Here is an 18,257-nt window from a genome sequence, read left to right on the forward strand (position 1 = left end):
TTGTACATATGTATGGATTCAGTCTGTTTATTAACAAGCTTTAGTCAATTAAAATAATAACTACATGTATATGTAATGGACATATCTTAAATTTGTGTCCTGGGACCACAGGCACTTGTCTCAGAATTTTTTTTTCCTATATACCTTAATATAACACAAGGTACTTAACTAAATTTTTTGAAAAATGACAACCAGTCCCGAATTCCCGTTATTTTTCGATTTCTCGGTTGTCAAACCTACTTAAACTTAATATGCCGTAAATCTAAATTGATTTATCTACACAATGGTATATGACACGACTATCATTGTTGTCGGGATCATTAGTAGCAGGTCTCAGAAGTCGGTCAACGGGATTTTTTTTGCATTCGTCTCAAATTTTGGCAACACCCAGCCCGCAGTGATTGAATTATTATAAAAATTATTAAAATAAAAGCTGTCAGCTTCCCTCTGACTATAAATAATTATCTTTATTGTAAATTCTTTGCAGATTATGTGAAACAAACCCAAATAAGTGTTTTTTGAGGTCTGTCGAATGTGTCAGGAGTTTCTAATTTTAGAACTCAGATTTTCCCATTTTATTGACATCATTCAGACTCTCTCTGGACTTTACATAAGATATTGAGATAACTCCAAAAGGTTTGAAAAGCGAGAAATTTTGAAGTATCATGGAACTGAATGAAAAGATGTATTTAGCTAATAATGCTATTTGTTCATAGTATGTATATTTCTAATAACATTTTGATATCATTTTGAGTAGGGAAAACAAAACAAAAACATATGTCAATCCTTATTTGAATGGTAAATTGACATTTTTAAAATCCTAAACTTGCAGAACCCCTTGTATTTTTGAAAATATTCATCAATAGTCAATTTTTGTAATAGTTTGTCATTTGAAAAATGACCATCTGCTATACCGGAGCAGGAATGGACAGTAATCCCACCTATATTCAAGGAAGCCACTCCCGTTGTTCCTGTGACTGCGACCGTTCCCCCCCCTTTTTTTAGTTCTTGTTCTATAGTACAGACCAAATGGCTCTTCCCCGTTCCACTTTGCCCCAGAAGCAAAAGGTTATGACCATTTTTTTTACCTCATTCAATGCTATAAGCTGTTTGACATTCATTTTGTTATGAAACACACGTGTACACAATGACACTAATGTAGAGTTATAAATTGACCAAAATTTCCCACATTTATTTTTAGCCAGACGATTGACCAATGAGAAACCAGTATAAAATTACATGCGGACTGGGTGTTGCCAAAATTTGAGACGAATGCAAAAAAAAATCCCGTTGACCTGCTACTAATGATCCCGACAACAATGATAGTCGTGTCATATACCATTGTGTAGATAAATCAATTTAGATTTACGGCATATTAAGTTTAAGTAGGTTTGACAACCGAGAAATCGAAAAATAACGGGAATTCGGGACTGGTTGTCATTTTTCAAAAAATTTAGTTAAGTACCTTGTGTTATATTAAGGTATATAGGAAATTTTTTTTCTGAGACAAGTGCCTGTGCCTGGGACTCAAAGGATTAAGTCGTCTTGCAAAAGCAATTCAAAAATTTAGGCAACCATGGGGCATAGCAAGACACACAATGAATAATGATGTCAATGTAGTTCTTTTTAAAAGAACTTGCTACAATTCCCTTTCTTTTATTTATTTATATCTTATAATTTGTTTGTTTACGTACTGAGAAGTGCCATAATACTTATTGCCCTTTGAGAAAGGCATTATTCAGCAGGTGTCAATATACATGTTATTGCACACTCTTAGTTATAACTGGAATGATGTCAGACCCCTAACTATAAAATTGAAAAAAATCAGGAAGTGACACGTAGGAAGTCTGTACGTCCTAGTCATATAACTTAGGCAGCAATGATAGGAGATATATAGTCAATACTGCCAACATACTTACCTTGTAAAACAGCCTATTATTGATAATTATTAACCAACTAACTACATTATGTATAGAAATGCCCATGTTTTATAAAAGGAAAATTTCGACAACTGGTCATTATAAATGAAAAATTAGCTGAAGTCATGCATTAGAAAATCACAGCTATGCATTATTAACACGAATGGAACATTGTTTGAATCAAAATGTCGCTTAAATAAGTGGCAACCTTTTTTTTTAACTTAATATCATATAAAGAAAGTTTAAATGATGTTCAGTGTTTTGGAAATCTGTGATTTAGTAATGCACATTAGTCTCAGGTCCAATACAGCTAACCTTGAATCTAAAACAGGGCCAATGCAGAAACAGCTTAATAACACAGTAATATTTAACACTGTTTTCTTCTATTTCAGGATTTTATCAATCCAATCAGTGACCATTCCCAACTACACACTTTTAAATGTGTCCTTGGAGATGATGGAAAATCAAAATTCTTGTACAAGAAATGGGCAAATGATAAAGTAAGTGATGTAATACTGTATTAAGGTTTTCCATGGTATAGGCCTGCTGACTGCCTAAAAGGGGGCCAAGCTAGCTTCGGTCCAAATTTTTTCCAGGTAAGGCCCCCCCCCCCCCCTCTCTAACTTGCCTCTGATAATAAATAAGTAAAAGAAAACAACAGTGCAAAGCTTGAAGCGGATAATGTACCATTACACAAACATGTTTTCATTATTTATGTTATAAATAAAACTCTATGGAAACATTTTGTCTTAGCAGAGAGTTTTTACAGTCAGTAGCTTTTTTACAAATAATAATATAATTGATGCAATTTGACAGTGAAATACCACACTTGCAAGTATAAAAAAGAAGATGTGGTATGATTGCCAATGAGACAACTGTCCACAAAAACGGCAACTCCATCAAAGAACTTTTCAAATTTCAAGTGAAACCAAGCCTAACTAAAGTTTGAACAAGTGTCCATAAAACACTTGTCCTTGTTAGGAACAAAACCTGACAATGTCAAATCGTTTTTGACCATCACAGATTCTTTACTGCTCTGCAATCAGCTGCCTGAATACGCTTCTCATCCTCAGAGTCACTAGCAACTTCATCATTCAAATACTTGTCGACAGTTTTCCACCCACCTTCAGATTTATCCGCTCTACGAATCAGCTTATTCCTTTTCTTCAAAGATTCCCTGATTCTTTCAGCACTTTGACGGCCTTCTCATATCTCCGGTGCTCTATACAGTCTACAGCAATATCAATATTGTCCAACATATCAGAATTTAAGTCAAACTGAACTTTGTTACCCTTGAACTTGAAGGAACTCTCAGATTTCTGTACCTTTCGTGCAAGATCATGTGTGGTATCTGCAAAATTTCTCTCCATTCGTGTCAACTTTCTGGTAAAATAGGTTTTCATCAATGACAACAAATCAGCATTTGTAATTTCATCAGAATCAGCTTGACACGGCAGCTCTACACTTTCCATATCAGGTAGGTTATCAGGCTCGATATCAGACATAACGAAATTAAACTTCAATACAAAAGAAACGTACGACAATGATCACTACCCAAACCTTGATAGTTAAATCTCAAAAGCGTTGACCGAAGTACATTGTGTATGAAGCGCAGCGCTTCATACTAAAAATGTGCGCACGGTCAACGCTTTTACAACCCTATAAAGTTACAAAAAAAAGCATTCAATACTTATAATTACATATTTACCTATAGGATCATGAAAACACGCCTTTTATCAAGTTTTTATTTCATTTACCTGTGCACTTTATTGTGGGACCTCGTGTCATCATGAATGAAAAGTTGCATTGTGTAATGCAATTGATTAAGGAATATCACGAGATCGGTAGTTAGCCAATCAGAATAAGGTATTATAATGAAATATACATCTAATTATTATATAACGACTCCCAAAAATGGTTTACAACCATTTTGAAAACACAATAGAATAAATTACATACTTCAAAAATCATACGCGAACAGCACATAACAGGGGCGGATGCAGGAATTTTCGAAAGGGGGGGTGCTAACCCAGGGCAAAGGGGGGGTGCAGGGGGGGTGCAAAACATATGTCCCGATACAAATGCATTGATCGGCAAAAATAAAGGGGGGGGGTGCGCACCCCCGGAAACCCCCCCCCCCCCCCCCTGGATCCGTCACTGCATAAATATATTTAAAAACTGTGTATCTGCTTAAAAATGACATTTTGATCTGATGTCACAGCAATTTAAGACTGGATAATTTTTAAAGAAAATGTTGATAGGTGCTTTATTTCTATTGAATTTTGATTGAGACCTCCTTCTATCCCTTAATTCTGTGACAATAGTTGGTCTATTTTTCAGTTTACTACCCAGTGCTTTGATGATATTGGATCAACATACCAAGTATCATTAAGTTCTGTATCCAGTCCCAGAGATAGAACAATGTCTTTGAAATCAATAACACCATCCATCAACAGTGCGTTCAGTGGACTAGTATCGTCTAATTCCACACCTGTTTACAGTAATATTGTAGGTATACTTAAAGTTATCATAGCTTTTCCACCATTTTACAAAGAGATTATGGGTTAACAGTACATTTGAATTCTAATATCATTATTATTAATATATTTTTATGCAAATCTTAGCAAACAAGGCAAATTAATTAAGTTTGGATTACTAATACCCCGAAAATAAAATTAAATGAATACTACATCATGATTTATGAGAAAAAAAATTGAAGTATGGGAAATTAGATTAAATGTTATTTTGAGAATAAATGATGTCAAGATATAAACTTCTATATTACGGTATAAACACATGCAGTTGTCTTACAAGCATCAACCTTTCTAAATACATATAGTGTAATGATATGATATTTCACATTTCTAATTCGCTAATTCTATTTTAGACTTAAGGTATATGTAGAGCATGCTCTCAGTGCCAGTACCAGAGTACAAAACTCGAAACACCAAATCCATCTGGAATTTGTCAGAAAATTGTTTTTTTATTTGCTTTTTCTTTAATTTTAGAAAGACACAGTTTAAAAAAAAAATTAATATTAATTGTATGACCTATAATTTTTGATAATAGTAATACATGGTTTTATACTCTTTAATATTACTTTTTCCTCATATATAAGTGTTCTATGTTACCTGTGTTATATGTTTTACTTCAGTGGAGCCATCCTGGTGACGTATCCCAATCAAATGTACAAACCTCAGCTTTCAAACCAAAAACTTCTGAATCAATAAAGACAACCAGCTCTTTTAATCATAGATATAACCCAGACAATTTTGAAAATGATTTCAAAAGAGGTGATGGTAGAAAAGCGAGTATTGAACATGACAATAAAATAGACAACTTTGAAACAACCGTCAAAATAGATGATGTTACAAAAATAGAATGTGTCGAAAAGGATTATGGAATAGATGAGGTTAAAATTAATGACAATGAAAGTGTTGTAAATGATAAAAACACACAATGATAAAATGACAATGAAAGTGATGTAAATGATAAAAACACACAATGATAAAAAGAGAGAGAAAGCAGATGACGTTGAAAATGACATCAATGAAGATGACGTTGAAATGGATCATACAGATTCAGATCATTCGGATTATTCAGATGAATTCAGCTTCCGTCCATTGTCTGAAATTGCTCAAACTAATGACCAACCTAGATCCTGTAAAAACTGTGATAAAAAATGTTGTACATGAGGAACCTGGCCAACCATGACATATTAAAACTGTACCACTTGTACCATATTCAGATTCAGATCAAAGTGAAAATGTTGGGAACATAAAAACTGCCAGTCCAAAACTTATTAAGCCAATTGCCCATAAACTTAAAGCAGAACCGTCTGTAAGGTTAATCTCCTCGTGTAGCAATACAAGTTCAAAGGTGAAGAAAACAGCTGTACTACCTGTATCACGTCAAGTTCTGGATATAGTTGTTATTTTACAAAAACTAGTGGAATTCAGTCAACCATTATGTCAGTCATTTGTGCAGAGTGTGTGGACAGTTGGGACATACCAGATGGCTTCAATTTCTTCTTATGAAATGAAGAGGAAATTACATGAAACAAATATAAAGGTACAGTGATTCATATAGATATCTATGAATAGTTTAGATGCCAACCATTCATCTTTTTTTGTTGGGATAGGGAGGGAGGGATGGTCAAATTTTCTTTAAAATAAAAAATTGTTTGGTTCAAAATTTCTAGTAAAAAGATATTTATTCCAGAAGGAAATTGAATAAAAGGTTAGGTCTTATTCCTGTATAACAATAAAAAAAAAATTGACTTTGAGTATGAAGATTTGTTTGTTCAATAAAAAAAACTGTCCCTGTGCAAAAGATAAATAGTGTCTTAAAACACAAGATATATTAAAAGATAAATGTTTGGTATTTGATGAAGATTTTTTTTTATCTTAAATAATATGAACTTCGCTAGTTATTTATTTTCAATTTTCAATTATATTTATTGATAGCAAATTGTTGTCCTAAAATAGGTTGATTAGATACTTTTAACAATCATTTTTCTTCTCTTTTTTTTTTGAAATCGATAACATTATTTTCCATCAAATACTTTTGCTTTAAAACATGTATGGATTAATATTTATTTTGTAGATGATGAATAACATTCTTCACTTGTATGCAAATAACATTTTATGTTTTGACTTGTGTGGAACGAACTACAAATAGTGAGACAAGGAAGTTGACTGGTTCCTTGGTGAGTATCTTTACTCTTCATCTACCAGTTTATTAAAAGCCAATAGAAATAAGGAGGGAAAAATACTTGTAAAGCATGTCATTACAAACTATCATTAAACATTCATAACCTCAACATTTTTTTTTCCATCTTGCATTTTGTTAGCTCTAAAGTTTATAATATCAAGCTTTGACTAAAGTCGCTATTAAACCTATTTGAGCTATGACAGTATTCTAGAGTCTTTTGATGTAGTATATCATATTATTCTGGTATCACCTAAGTTGAACAAAGGTATACAGAAAAACATACATTGTACATTTTTTGAGGAAGCACACACATGAGTTATTACTATATTACAACCTTATCAGAAGCAGTACAGCCGACAGGTTACCATCAGAGAGAATCCAGTTTGTCATTTATGATTCTAATAAATTGGCTCAATTCAGTGATTGTCAACAAAGCCGGATCCAGTGATTTATTAATATTTTTTATATACCAAAAGTGGGGCTATATGGCATCCATCTTGTTTGTCTATTTGCCCATACCAAACTTTAAATTATGAGTAGGGGATGCTTAGTGTGCATTCTTGTTTATTGTTATAGAGTAAAATTCTTTATTTCTGAAATAAGTTTCTGAAAAGATCTAAAGAGTAAATAAAACAAAAGGAAATATAGTGGAATTGAGTATGATACAATATATTGCTTAACATTAATATTTTTACTCTTTTCACTCACAAGTTTAAAAATGAAAACTATTTTTTGCTTGGATTTCTGTAATTCAGAACTTAAGCGTTTTAGGACAAATTGAATACAGGAATATTTGTATATTTTTTTAATTGAATGTTTACTTTGTAGATGTGTACTAGGATTAATAATGTGTTCATGCTGTTGGAATGTATAGATGTCTATTATAAAAGATTAGGAAACATTTTTAAAGTGTCAACAGAAAAGTACAGGTATATTGTAATTTAAGGCTTTGTATAACCCTGTTTCACAACAACAGAAAAGCACAGGTAAATTGTAATTTAAGGCTTTGTATAACCCTGTTTCACAGCAACAGAAAAGCATAGGTATATTGTAATTTAAGGCTTTGTATAACCCTGTTTCACAGCAACAGAAAAGCATAGGTATATTGTAATTTAAGGCTTTGTATAACCCTGTTTCACAGCAACAGAAAAGTACAGGTATATTGTAATTTAAGGCTTTGTATAACCCTGTTTCACAGCAACAGAAAAGCACAGGTATATTGTAATTGAAGGCTTTGTATAACCATGGTTCACATCAACAGAAAAGCACAGGTATATTGTAATTTAAGGCTCTGTATAACCTGTTTCACAGCAACAGAAAAGTACAGGTATATTGTAATTTAAGGCTTTGTATAACCCTGTTTCACAGCAACAGAAAAGCACAGGTATATTGTAATTTAAGGCTTTGTATAACCCTGTTTCACAGCAACAGAAAAGTACAGGTATATTGTAATTTAAGGCTTTGTATAACCCTGTTTCACAGCAACAGAAAAGCACAGGTATATTGTAATTTAGGCTTTGTATAACCCTGTTTCACAGCAACAGAAAAGCACAGGTATATTATAATTTTAGCCTTTGTATAACCCTGCTGTTTCACAGCAGGTCTTACATGTAAGATAACTGTTTAAACTTATTTTGATAACTATCAACAGCTAATACTTCAATTTTTCCATTGTATACATGTACGTTCCAATCTTTGTGTTGGAAACAATCTGAAGGATAAGGTTTTATAATGAAGGACTATAATCTTATAGAATTAGGGGAGATTTCAATTCAAAAATATAGATCAATTTTTCACTGCGTTATCCAATAAGGGGGAAATATTAATTTTCCAGGAGAAAAATTACTTGTTAGGAAAACCTAATTAAAGACTTTTTGAAAATCTAAATGAGACTGGAGATAGATCACAAAACTATTCATTGAAATCTCAGCAGATTAAGATTTACAACTACATGTATATCTTAAAGTTATTTAATGAATTATGAAATTTTTTCTACTTTCCAATATTTATACAGATAGTGATGATTGGAAGGAGCAGACGTCCCAAAATCCAGCAGATTTGCTGTCATATATCACATGTTGTTAGTGTATTGTGTCGATTTATGGCATACAGGGTAATTATCTTAGAAAGGTTTAAACATTGTAAACATATCATTGACAGACAAAAGCAAGGTCATTAAAGAATTAATGTGTTCCTTTATTCAAAAGGCTGGTTAAAACAAGGTAAATAATTATGTATTTATATCATTTGGTATCTGTTGGTGAGTTGTTTCATAGGAAATCATACCATTTTTTTTCCATATTTAATCAAATCCTCTAAGAATGAAAAATATATCATTTTTCTTGGAAAGTCAACAAATTATCCTGGTATTATTTGTTTATTATAGATCAATTTATTTGTGAATGATGCAGTGACTGTATTACTATCCCTGAAGAGACTATTGGTACCAGTAGAAGTATGTCTATTACCATTAACACAGTTCCTACAGTCTTACATTAACTCATTACAAGAGTGGTTATACAGAAGCTGTTACAGAAGAGTCATGGAATTTCTCTGGATTTTTATAGTCCGGGTAAGTCAAACATAAAAAACCACAGACATTTAGTTCACTCAATGGCATAATAATATACATTATTGTTTAGACACCAGCTAAAGCACAGATCTGGCTGTTTCTGCTCTTTTGTTGGGTAGTTGTCTCTTTGACACAACCACCTTTTCTATTTGCTATTCTTTTATGTATTAGCCTTTCTCAAAAAGAGGACAATGTTGAAATGAATAAGAAAGTATTAAATCATTTTCTCTTGGTTTGTCTTTAGAAATGGGAAAGAGAAGATTTTTTTTCTATACAATGTACAAAAATCATGCAGTATTTAGTAATGGGGAGTCCATCTGTGAGTTATTTTTTTCGTCTGTCTATTCACTTGTCTGTTCAACTTTTGAATATCAGCAACTTCCCCTACATTGAAAATTTCTCAGAATGTTCACCATAAACATTTTGCATTGCATTGCTATTTTTTTTCTTTTTTTTATCCAAATTATTTTGGGGGTATTCATAAGCAAACTCATGGACCTTGCAAAGGGTACCATTTTAAGCTCACATTAAGCTTGATTTTATCCGATTGCTTAGCAACACCTTGTCAAAACATAATAGTTCCTAAACATTACGAGTTTTCTTGAAACTTTGTCAATTTTAGATTATGAATTCTTAGATATAGGAAGATGTGGTGTGAGTGCTAATGAGACAACTCTCCATCCAAATAACAATTTATAAAAGTGAACCATAATAGGTCAATGTACGGCCTTCAACACGGAGCTTTGATTCACAATGAACAACAAGCTATAAAGGGACCCAAAATTATTGGTGTAAAACCATTCAAACTGGGAAAACCAAAGGTCTTGTTTAGATAAATTGTTCAAAAGTTTTCCTTATTAAAAATCCAATTTAAGTATGACACTTTTTCTGTTATAAATAATCAATAAAAACTTGGGTTCTTACTTTTATCTACTGATATAATATAAAAAAAAAGAAGATATGGTATGATTGACAATGAGACAACTGTCCACAAGAGACCAAAATGACACAGAAATTAACAACTATAGGTCATCATACGGCCTTCAACAATAAGCAAAGCCCATACAGCATAGTTAGCTATAAAAGGCCCTAAAATGACAATGTAAAACAATTCAAACGAGAAAACTAATGGCCTTATTTATGTACAAAAAATGAACAAAAAACAAAAATGTAACACATTAACAAATGACAACCACTTAATTACTGGCTCCTGACTTGGGACAGGCACATACATACATAATGCAGCGGGGGTTAAACATGTTAGTGGGATCCCAACCTCCCCCTAACCTGGGACATTGGTATAACAGTACAACATAAGAACGAATTATAAAAATCTGTTGAAAAAGGCTTAACTCATCAGATGGACAAAAATTCAAGTGGATGTGGCCGTGTACTTGTACATCCCAACAACAAAAAGAAACTAGGAACAGATCTGAGAGTACTTGCAGTTATCTGACAGCTAGTTCAAAGCCACTAACTAATAATAAACACGAAAATGATAGAATTTAACAGAAAAAAAAAATAATAACAAATTTTGGAAACAAGAGAGAGGGCTTAAACTGTTTCCAAGTACCTATGAATTTTGATACCTTTTTGAAGTTTGTCCTTTGACATTACCAGGCCAAAGATTCCTGACAAAGTTTGACTTTTAATTATCTAATCTACTATGGCGCTTGTAATTACTTCAGATTGAAAAAAAAAAACCTTCTTGATCTTGTCAATTGAAAATGTCTGAAACCAATGATACTTTCATTTTGAGCTCACCTGTCCCGAAGGGACAGTGAGCTTATGCCATCACTTGGCGTCCGTCGTCGTCCGTCGTCTGTCATCGTCTGTCGTTGTAAACTATTTCAAGAATCTTCTCCTCTGAAACTACTGGGCCAAATACTTTCAAACTTTAACTGAATGTTCCTTAGGGTATCTAATTTATAAATTGTATCCGAAGTTTTGATCTATCAACAAACATGGTCGCCATTGCTAAAAATAGAACATAGGGGTCAAATGCAGTTTTTGGCTTATAACTCAAAAACCAAAGCATTTAGAGCAAATCTGACAAGGGTAATATTGTTTATCAGGTCAAGATCTATCTGCCCTGAAATTTTCAGATGAATCAGACAACCCGTTGTTGGGTTGCTGCCCCTGAATTGGTCATTTTAAGGAAATTTTGCTGTTTTTGGTTATTATCTTGAATATTATTATAGATAGAGATAAACTGTAAACAGGAATAATGTTCAGCAAAGTAAGATTTACAAATAAGTCAACATGACGGAAATGGTCAGTTGACCCCTTTAGGAGTTATTGCCCTTTATAGTCAATTTTTAACCATTTTTCGTAAATCTTAGTAATCTTTTACAAAAATCTTCTCCTCTGAAACTACTGGGCAAAATACTTCCAAACTTTAACTGAATGTTCCTTAAGGTATCTAATTTGTAAATTGTATCCGAAGTTATGATCTATCAACAAACATGGTCGCCATTGCTAAAAATAGAACATAGGGGTCAAATGCAGTTTTTGGCTTATAACTCAAAAACCAAAGCATTTAGAGCAAATCTGACCGGGGTTATATTGTTTATCAGGTCAAGATCTATCTGCCCTGAAATTTTCAGATGAATCAGACAACCTGTTGTTGGGTTGCTGCCCCTGAATTGATAATTTTAAGGAAATTTTGCTGTTTTTGGTTATTATCTTGAATATTATTATAGATAGAGATAAACTGTAAAAAGCAATAATGTTCAGCAAAGTAAGATTTACAAATAAGTCAACATGACGGAAATGGTCAGTTGACCCCTTTTCGGAGTTATTGCCCTTTATAGTCAATTTTTAACCATTTTTCGTAAATCTTAGAAATCTTTTACAAAATTCTTCTCCTATGAAACTACTGGGCCAAATACTTCCAAACTTTAACTGAATGTTCCTTAGGGTATCTAGTTTGTAAATTGTATCCGAAGTTATGATCTATCAACAAACATGGTCGCCATTGCTAAAAATAGAACATAGGGGTCAAATGCAGTTTTTGGCTTATAACTCAAAAACCAAAGCATTTAGAGCAAATCTGACATGTGTTATATTGTTTATCAGGTCAAAATCTATCTGCCCTGAAATTTTCAGATGAATCAGACAACCTGTTGTTGGGTTGCTGCCCCTGAATTGATAATTTTAAGGAAATTTTGCTGTTTTTGTTTATTATCTTGAATATAATTATAGATAGAAATAAACTGTAAACAGCAATAATGTTCAGCAAAGTAAGATCTTCAATTAAGTCAATTTGACCAAAATTGTCAATTGACCCCTTAAGGAGTTATAGCCCTTTAAAGACTTTTTTTCACAATTTGTTCATCATGTTGACTTACTTTAAAAAATCTTCTCCTTTGAAACTGCTGTATCAATTTCAGCCAAACTTAGGCTAAATGAGTTTCAGAGTATCTAGTATAAATTTTATATTTTATTTCCTTGCATGTCAAGAAACATAGCTACTATGGCTAAAATAGAACAAAATAATGTGGAGTGTTTCAATTTTACATGATTAAAACCCGTACCATCAAGTATTCATTAATTACATCCACATTGATTTGCATTTCACAATTTTTAAGTTGCATTTCGTTTAAAGGATGGAGGTTACACATTCAGACGTACATGTAGGTCTCAGCAATATTTTATCAAACATAAATTGTAAAAATTAATCTAGTTTACTGATGTAAAAAAACATATATACTAATTATGTTATACCTATAAGCTGTATTGCTTTTGGTTTGAAATAAACTATTATATAACTTGTCTTAAGATCTTGCCCGAGCTGAGCTCATAGACAAGTTGTCTAAGTTCTAATTAATTTTATGTTTTTTGGAATAACAATAGCAATCAATATACTGGAAAATTGATCTTTCAAATTAATTACCACGACAACATTTTTAAAATAGAACAAAATTATTTAATGATTTCAATACACATTTATATCAAATCTTCTAAAATTGAAATAAAAAGTCTGGTTAAGTGGTTAGCGTTTTTGGTATTCAATATTGGGTCCTTCTGACAATCAACCCATTAACTGGTTAACTGTTGACAACACTAGTTTTTATGGTATAACAATATTGGGTCCTTCTGACAATCAACTCATTAACTGGTTAACTGTTGACAACACTAGTTTTTATGGTATAACAATATTGGGTCCTTCTGACAATCAACCCATTAACTGGTTAACTGTTGGCAACACTAGTTTTTATGGTATAACAATATTGGGTCCTTCTGACAATCAACTCATTAACTGGTTAACTGTTGACAACACTAGTTTTTATGGTATAACAATATTGGGTCCTTCTGACAATCAACTCATTAACTGGTTAACTGTTGACAACACTAGTTTTTATGGTATAACAATATTGGGTCCTTCTGACAATCAACTCATTAACTGGTTAACTGTTGACAACACTAGTTTTTATGGTATAACAATATTGGGTCCTTCTGACAATCAACCCATTAACTGGTTAACTGTTGACAACACTAGTTTTTATGGTATAACAATATTGGGTCCTTCTGACAATCAACCCATTAACTGGTTAACTGTTGACAACACTAGTTTTTATGGTATAACAATATTGGGTCCTTCTGACAATCAACTCATTAACTGGTTAACTGTTGACAACACTAGTTTTTATGGTATAACAATATTGGGTCCTTCTGACAATCAACTCATTAACTGGTTAACTGTTGACAACACTAGTTTTTATGGTATAACAATATTGATGATTATCATTCATCAGATGATTTTTTTCTTCCCAATTTTCATCAGTTCAACTATGACGATTGCACAGATTTTACAGTACACTTGATACTTCACAAGCTGAGAGAAGATTTACTAAAGTATAGAAAATGTTTCAGTGGATCAGAGTTTGTCAAGTGGATAATGGAGAACCATAACTTAATTAAATCGCTGAGTTCACAATTAGGTAAGTCAAACAGTGATCTCAGATTTTCTTTGTACTTGTTTGGCTTTATAAATATTTTGATATGAGCGTCACTGATGAGTCTTATGTAGACGAATTTCACTGAATGGGAAAATACATGAGAAAAAATAACTGTATTGAATTGTTAAAGTTGTAATCACCATAATAAAATTGACAATGGAAATGGGGAATGTGTCAAAGAGACAACAACCCGACCATCAAAAGACAACAGCAGAAGGTCACCAACAGGTCTTCAATGTTGAGGGAAATTCCTGCACCCAGAGGCTTCCTTCAGCTGGCCCCTAAACAAATATATATACTAGTTCAGTGATAATGAATGCCATACTAAACTCCAAATTGTACACAAGAAACTAAAATTAAAAATAATACAAGACTAACAAAGGCCAGAGGCTCCTTACTTGGGGCAGGCGCAAAAATAAACTTACTTTTAATCAAATGAAACTTCAAATAGAAAAAAATGATGCATAGGTTTTAATTTAAGGAATATCTATCATATTTTTTCTGTCTAGAGTGGGGGGCACATATTCGCCGGGACACAATTTCACCGTTTTATGATTTTGAGGTGTAAACACTTGAAAGAATGACTGAAATGGAAGAAATATGCCGATAAATTATAATTTTATAACAAATATGATTATTTTCTAAAATTAAACAAAATTGTGGCACTTACTGCAAAGGACAGAAAAACAGACAACGATTTTCGGTCAATTTCCTGAATGAAAAGCACGATTTTCAAAGAAGTTTTTCGTAGTAATTTTTATACTGATTGGCCTAAATTGCTGTTTTTTATATCTTTGAAATATCTGCTGTTCATCTATAATGAAATTTATTTGATAAATATTATATAAAGCTGCAGTTATTTGGTTTTAAATAGATGTGTAAAAACGGCGAATATGTGTCCCCCATCGACAAAACATCAGGAAATTTCAAACACCCTTTAATCTAACTTTACAGGTGATTATTTTCAAACAAACATGTTTTTAAGCTTAGGAATGTTTTGCATTTGAAGTTATCTTCATATAGAAATATCAGTATACTTCAAAATCATATAGACCTGAACATAAACTGCAGAAAACATGGAAAGATATGGCGAAAATGAGCACCCCACTCTATGAAGAAATAACTTCAAAAATGTGGTGTACACTGAAAAATCTGCACTCAATATCCATGCTACTTTGTTGATAGTTTACTAAAAGGTGACAATCTGTACACTACAGCCTCAAAACACGACAACTAATTACGGTAGATGCCATATTTTCAAATCATAACAGATCGTGAGAATTGTTTTTTGACATTTATACTTTATGCATCCTTAAAAAATGATAAAATCATGCACAGAATACTAAATTTATGATATATATGTCGTGTACAAGTTGCAATTTTGTACAGGTTATAACATGTACAAAAATATTGTACATGTTATAACTTGTATAATGCAAAAATACAAGTTATAACATGTACAAAAGTACCTCATACATGTTATAACCTGTACAAAATATTGCTTAAAAATGATTTTAACTTGTACAAAATCGAAAAATAAGATGATATTGACCTCAATAACATGTTCATAACTTTTTTTTATTATTCCTTCATGTTAGTGTGTTTTGTCCTTTTTTGTTACAGTTAATGTCCAGGGGACAGAGTAAGCATATAAGACATTGTTTTAGTCTTTGCATGCTATAAAAGGAGAGGGTGGAGTATTACCCAAAATTATTAGGCATCGTTCTTAAATTTTTTAAAAGAATTTAGTTACTCGTATGTAATGTAATTGTCATTGAGGAAATGCAAGCTTTTAGTAAATAGTTTCACACTTATTTAAGCCATGATGGACTGCATATAACATACAATTACATGAAAACACATTTGCCAACATAAGTCATGAAACATATATTTCTGAAACTTTGATCATTGTCCTCTACAGAAAAAGACACGTTCTGGCCTATTTATTGTTGTTCTTTATGCATTGGTGAATTTAAATGTATATTTTACCTCATTGAGATTTATTTTTAATTTTGTACAAGTTAAAACCATTTTTAAGCAATATTTTGTACAGGTTATAACATGTATGAGGTACTTTTGTACATGTTATAACTTGTATTTTTGCATTATACAAGTTATAACAAGTACAATATTTTTGTACATGTTATAACCTGTACAAAATCGCAACTTGTACACGACATTTACATGCATTGGTTCAAGAATTGGATAAACATTATTTTTCACCAGTCACTCATTTCATATGACTTGAACTAACAGTTAATCAATATCAAATAAATGAGTACCACAAATGAAAAAACACTTTCAAGGAAATTCAAATTTTCACATTGGAGTATAATAAAAGTTGATGGTTTTGACCATTACAGACACAAGGTATACTAATATCTGTGTAAATGTCCTTTTTTTTTTTACATTACATGCAAAACGTTAGGGTGATGACAATAATCAATGGAACGCCATTAAAAACATTTTTAACCAGTCAATGATTGCTGTGTTGACATTATAAAATCAGATGTTTTTATGAAGTATATATACTCTTGTGATCTCTCAAACAACACAAAAGACACAATAATTAAAAGTCTTTTAAACAACCATAAATGATGGGATATGCAAGGAAATATATGTGGAATCAAATTTTGGCGTTTCTTTAGATGCCAGGAGTAAAGCGAGGAAAAAAAAAATATACAGTATTATATACTTAGAAGAAAATACATGTAAATTGTATGTGGAATTACACATATCCTCAGTGATTGATATAATCTTGCATCCAGTTCATCTTAAGTTATGGGCATGGAAAACTCTAGAGGAAATAACCGAATACAAAATAATATCTTAACGTTTCAGAAACCAAAATGTGGACTACTATGCACAATACAATGCAGAAGAGCTCACTGGATATAGTGCACAGTTGTTTTTCAGTTATAAAACTACTCTGGAGCTCATAAAATGAAGCATTATAATCAACATTATTGTCTTCCAAGATATATAATCTTATTTTTACCATTGTAATGAAAAAGCAAACACAAACATACCAATACAGCACTTGCCCTAATTGACCTTTCCCTTGAAAATCGATAAAGCGAAGGTTTGTTTTGTCAACATGATCCCATGGTAATGCTTATGTTTTTCTAATGTTGTCTCGTGCTCATCAACCCAAAATGCATACATGTAATACCAATATTAAAATATGAATATAAAAACAAATCCACATTTTGGTACTTATGGGTGGGAGAGGGGGGGACTTATCAAGAACCTCATCAACACAAACAGGCAATAACAGGCAATATGTATTGCCTGACCAAACATAGCCCTTAAACCAACCACCACTTGGATATTGAAAGAATGAGGATGTATCACATGTACTTCAGCCAAAGATATCAACCAATGAGGTTATACACATATCCTCAGTGATTGATATAATCTTGCATCCAGTTCATGTTAAGTTATGGGCATAGAAAACTCTATAGTCCATACAGCATATTCACAGGCCAATCTCAAAATACACCACTAGCAAGGCTTTCCCTTAAGGAATAGTATTCCCAATACTCAAAACAAATTCAACACTTTTATTAAATATTATTCCTTTTAAATTACTTTAAAACACTTCTAAACATTTAAAGATACATGTACACAGTTCTTTATAAATGTTCATAATTCAATTAATTCTCATGAATTTGACCACATACAGACTTTTAAAAGTTGAGTTAAGGCAATAAACTCATATCAAAATGAACATTGTCATTATTTTAATAACATCTTCAGCATGTGGAAAGCTTGTAAACAAAGGGACTTAACCTCCAAGTGTAAACTATGCTGGCTTGTCTCTTTCTTTACTGTTGTTGAAACAAACACACTCTTTACTTCATAATCAGGAACATTAACAATTGTATTTCCACTCGATTCTTCACATGTCTGCTGAAAATATATTAGCAAATAACAAATTGTTTATTTGTATTAAAGACAACATTAGTCACACTTTGAAAAGGAAAAATCCCTTTGCCTACAATCCATGTGGAAAACCACTAGGGAATCAGTGTCCCTCGAACTGTAGACAAAGAAATTTAAGTTAAAAAATTTAACCATACATAAAATTTA

The 18,257-nt window shown here is 32.1% G+C and overlaps 1 protein-coding gene across 1 annotated transcript; it reads left to right on the forward strand.

Annotated features, from left to right (window-relative positions):
* The first annotated feature begins 1,598 nt into the window (after positions 1–1,598).
* Positions 1,599–9,198, forward strand: LOC143071053 (uncharacterized). The gene is made up of 8 exons (XM_076245131.1): positions 1,599–1,616; positions 2,312–2,419; positions 4,260–4,427; positions 5,074–5,990; positions 6,525–6,627; positions 7,461–7,561; positions 8,647–8,745; positions 9,019–9,198. Exons 1-4 carry the CDS (start codon positions 1,599–1,601, stop codon positions 5,380–5,382), a joined length of 603 nt encoding a protein of 200 aa, XP_076101246.1. The 3' UTR covers positions 5,383–5,990; positions 6,525–6,627; positions 7,461–7,561; positions 8,647–8,745; positions 9,019–9,198.
* Positions 9,199–18,257: the final 9,059 nt, after the last annotated feature.

This window comes from Mytilus galloprovincialis, chromosome 4 (assembly GCF_965363235.1).
Source record: "Mytilus galloprovincialis chromosome 4, xbMytGall1.hap1.1, whole genome shotgun sequence".
In the NCBI taxonomy this organism is placed as follows: domain Eukaryota; kingdom Metazoa; phylum Mollusca; class Bivalvia; order Mytilida; family Mytilidae; genus Mytilus; species Mytilus galloprovincialis.

What these genes read in the sequence shown, in the direction of transcription:
- LOC143071053 (XM_076245131.1), top strand. An exon ending in AGAAATGGGCAAATGATAAA is followed by an intron (nt 2,420 to 4,259) that starts GTAAGTGATGTA and finishes TCTATTTTTCAG; the next exon opens with TTTACTACCCAGTGCTTTGA. An exon ending in CACCTGTTTACAGTAATATT is followed by an intron (nt 4,428 to 5,073) that starts GTAGGTATACTT and finishes GTTTTACTTCAG; the next exon opens with TGGAGCCATCCTGGTGACGT.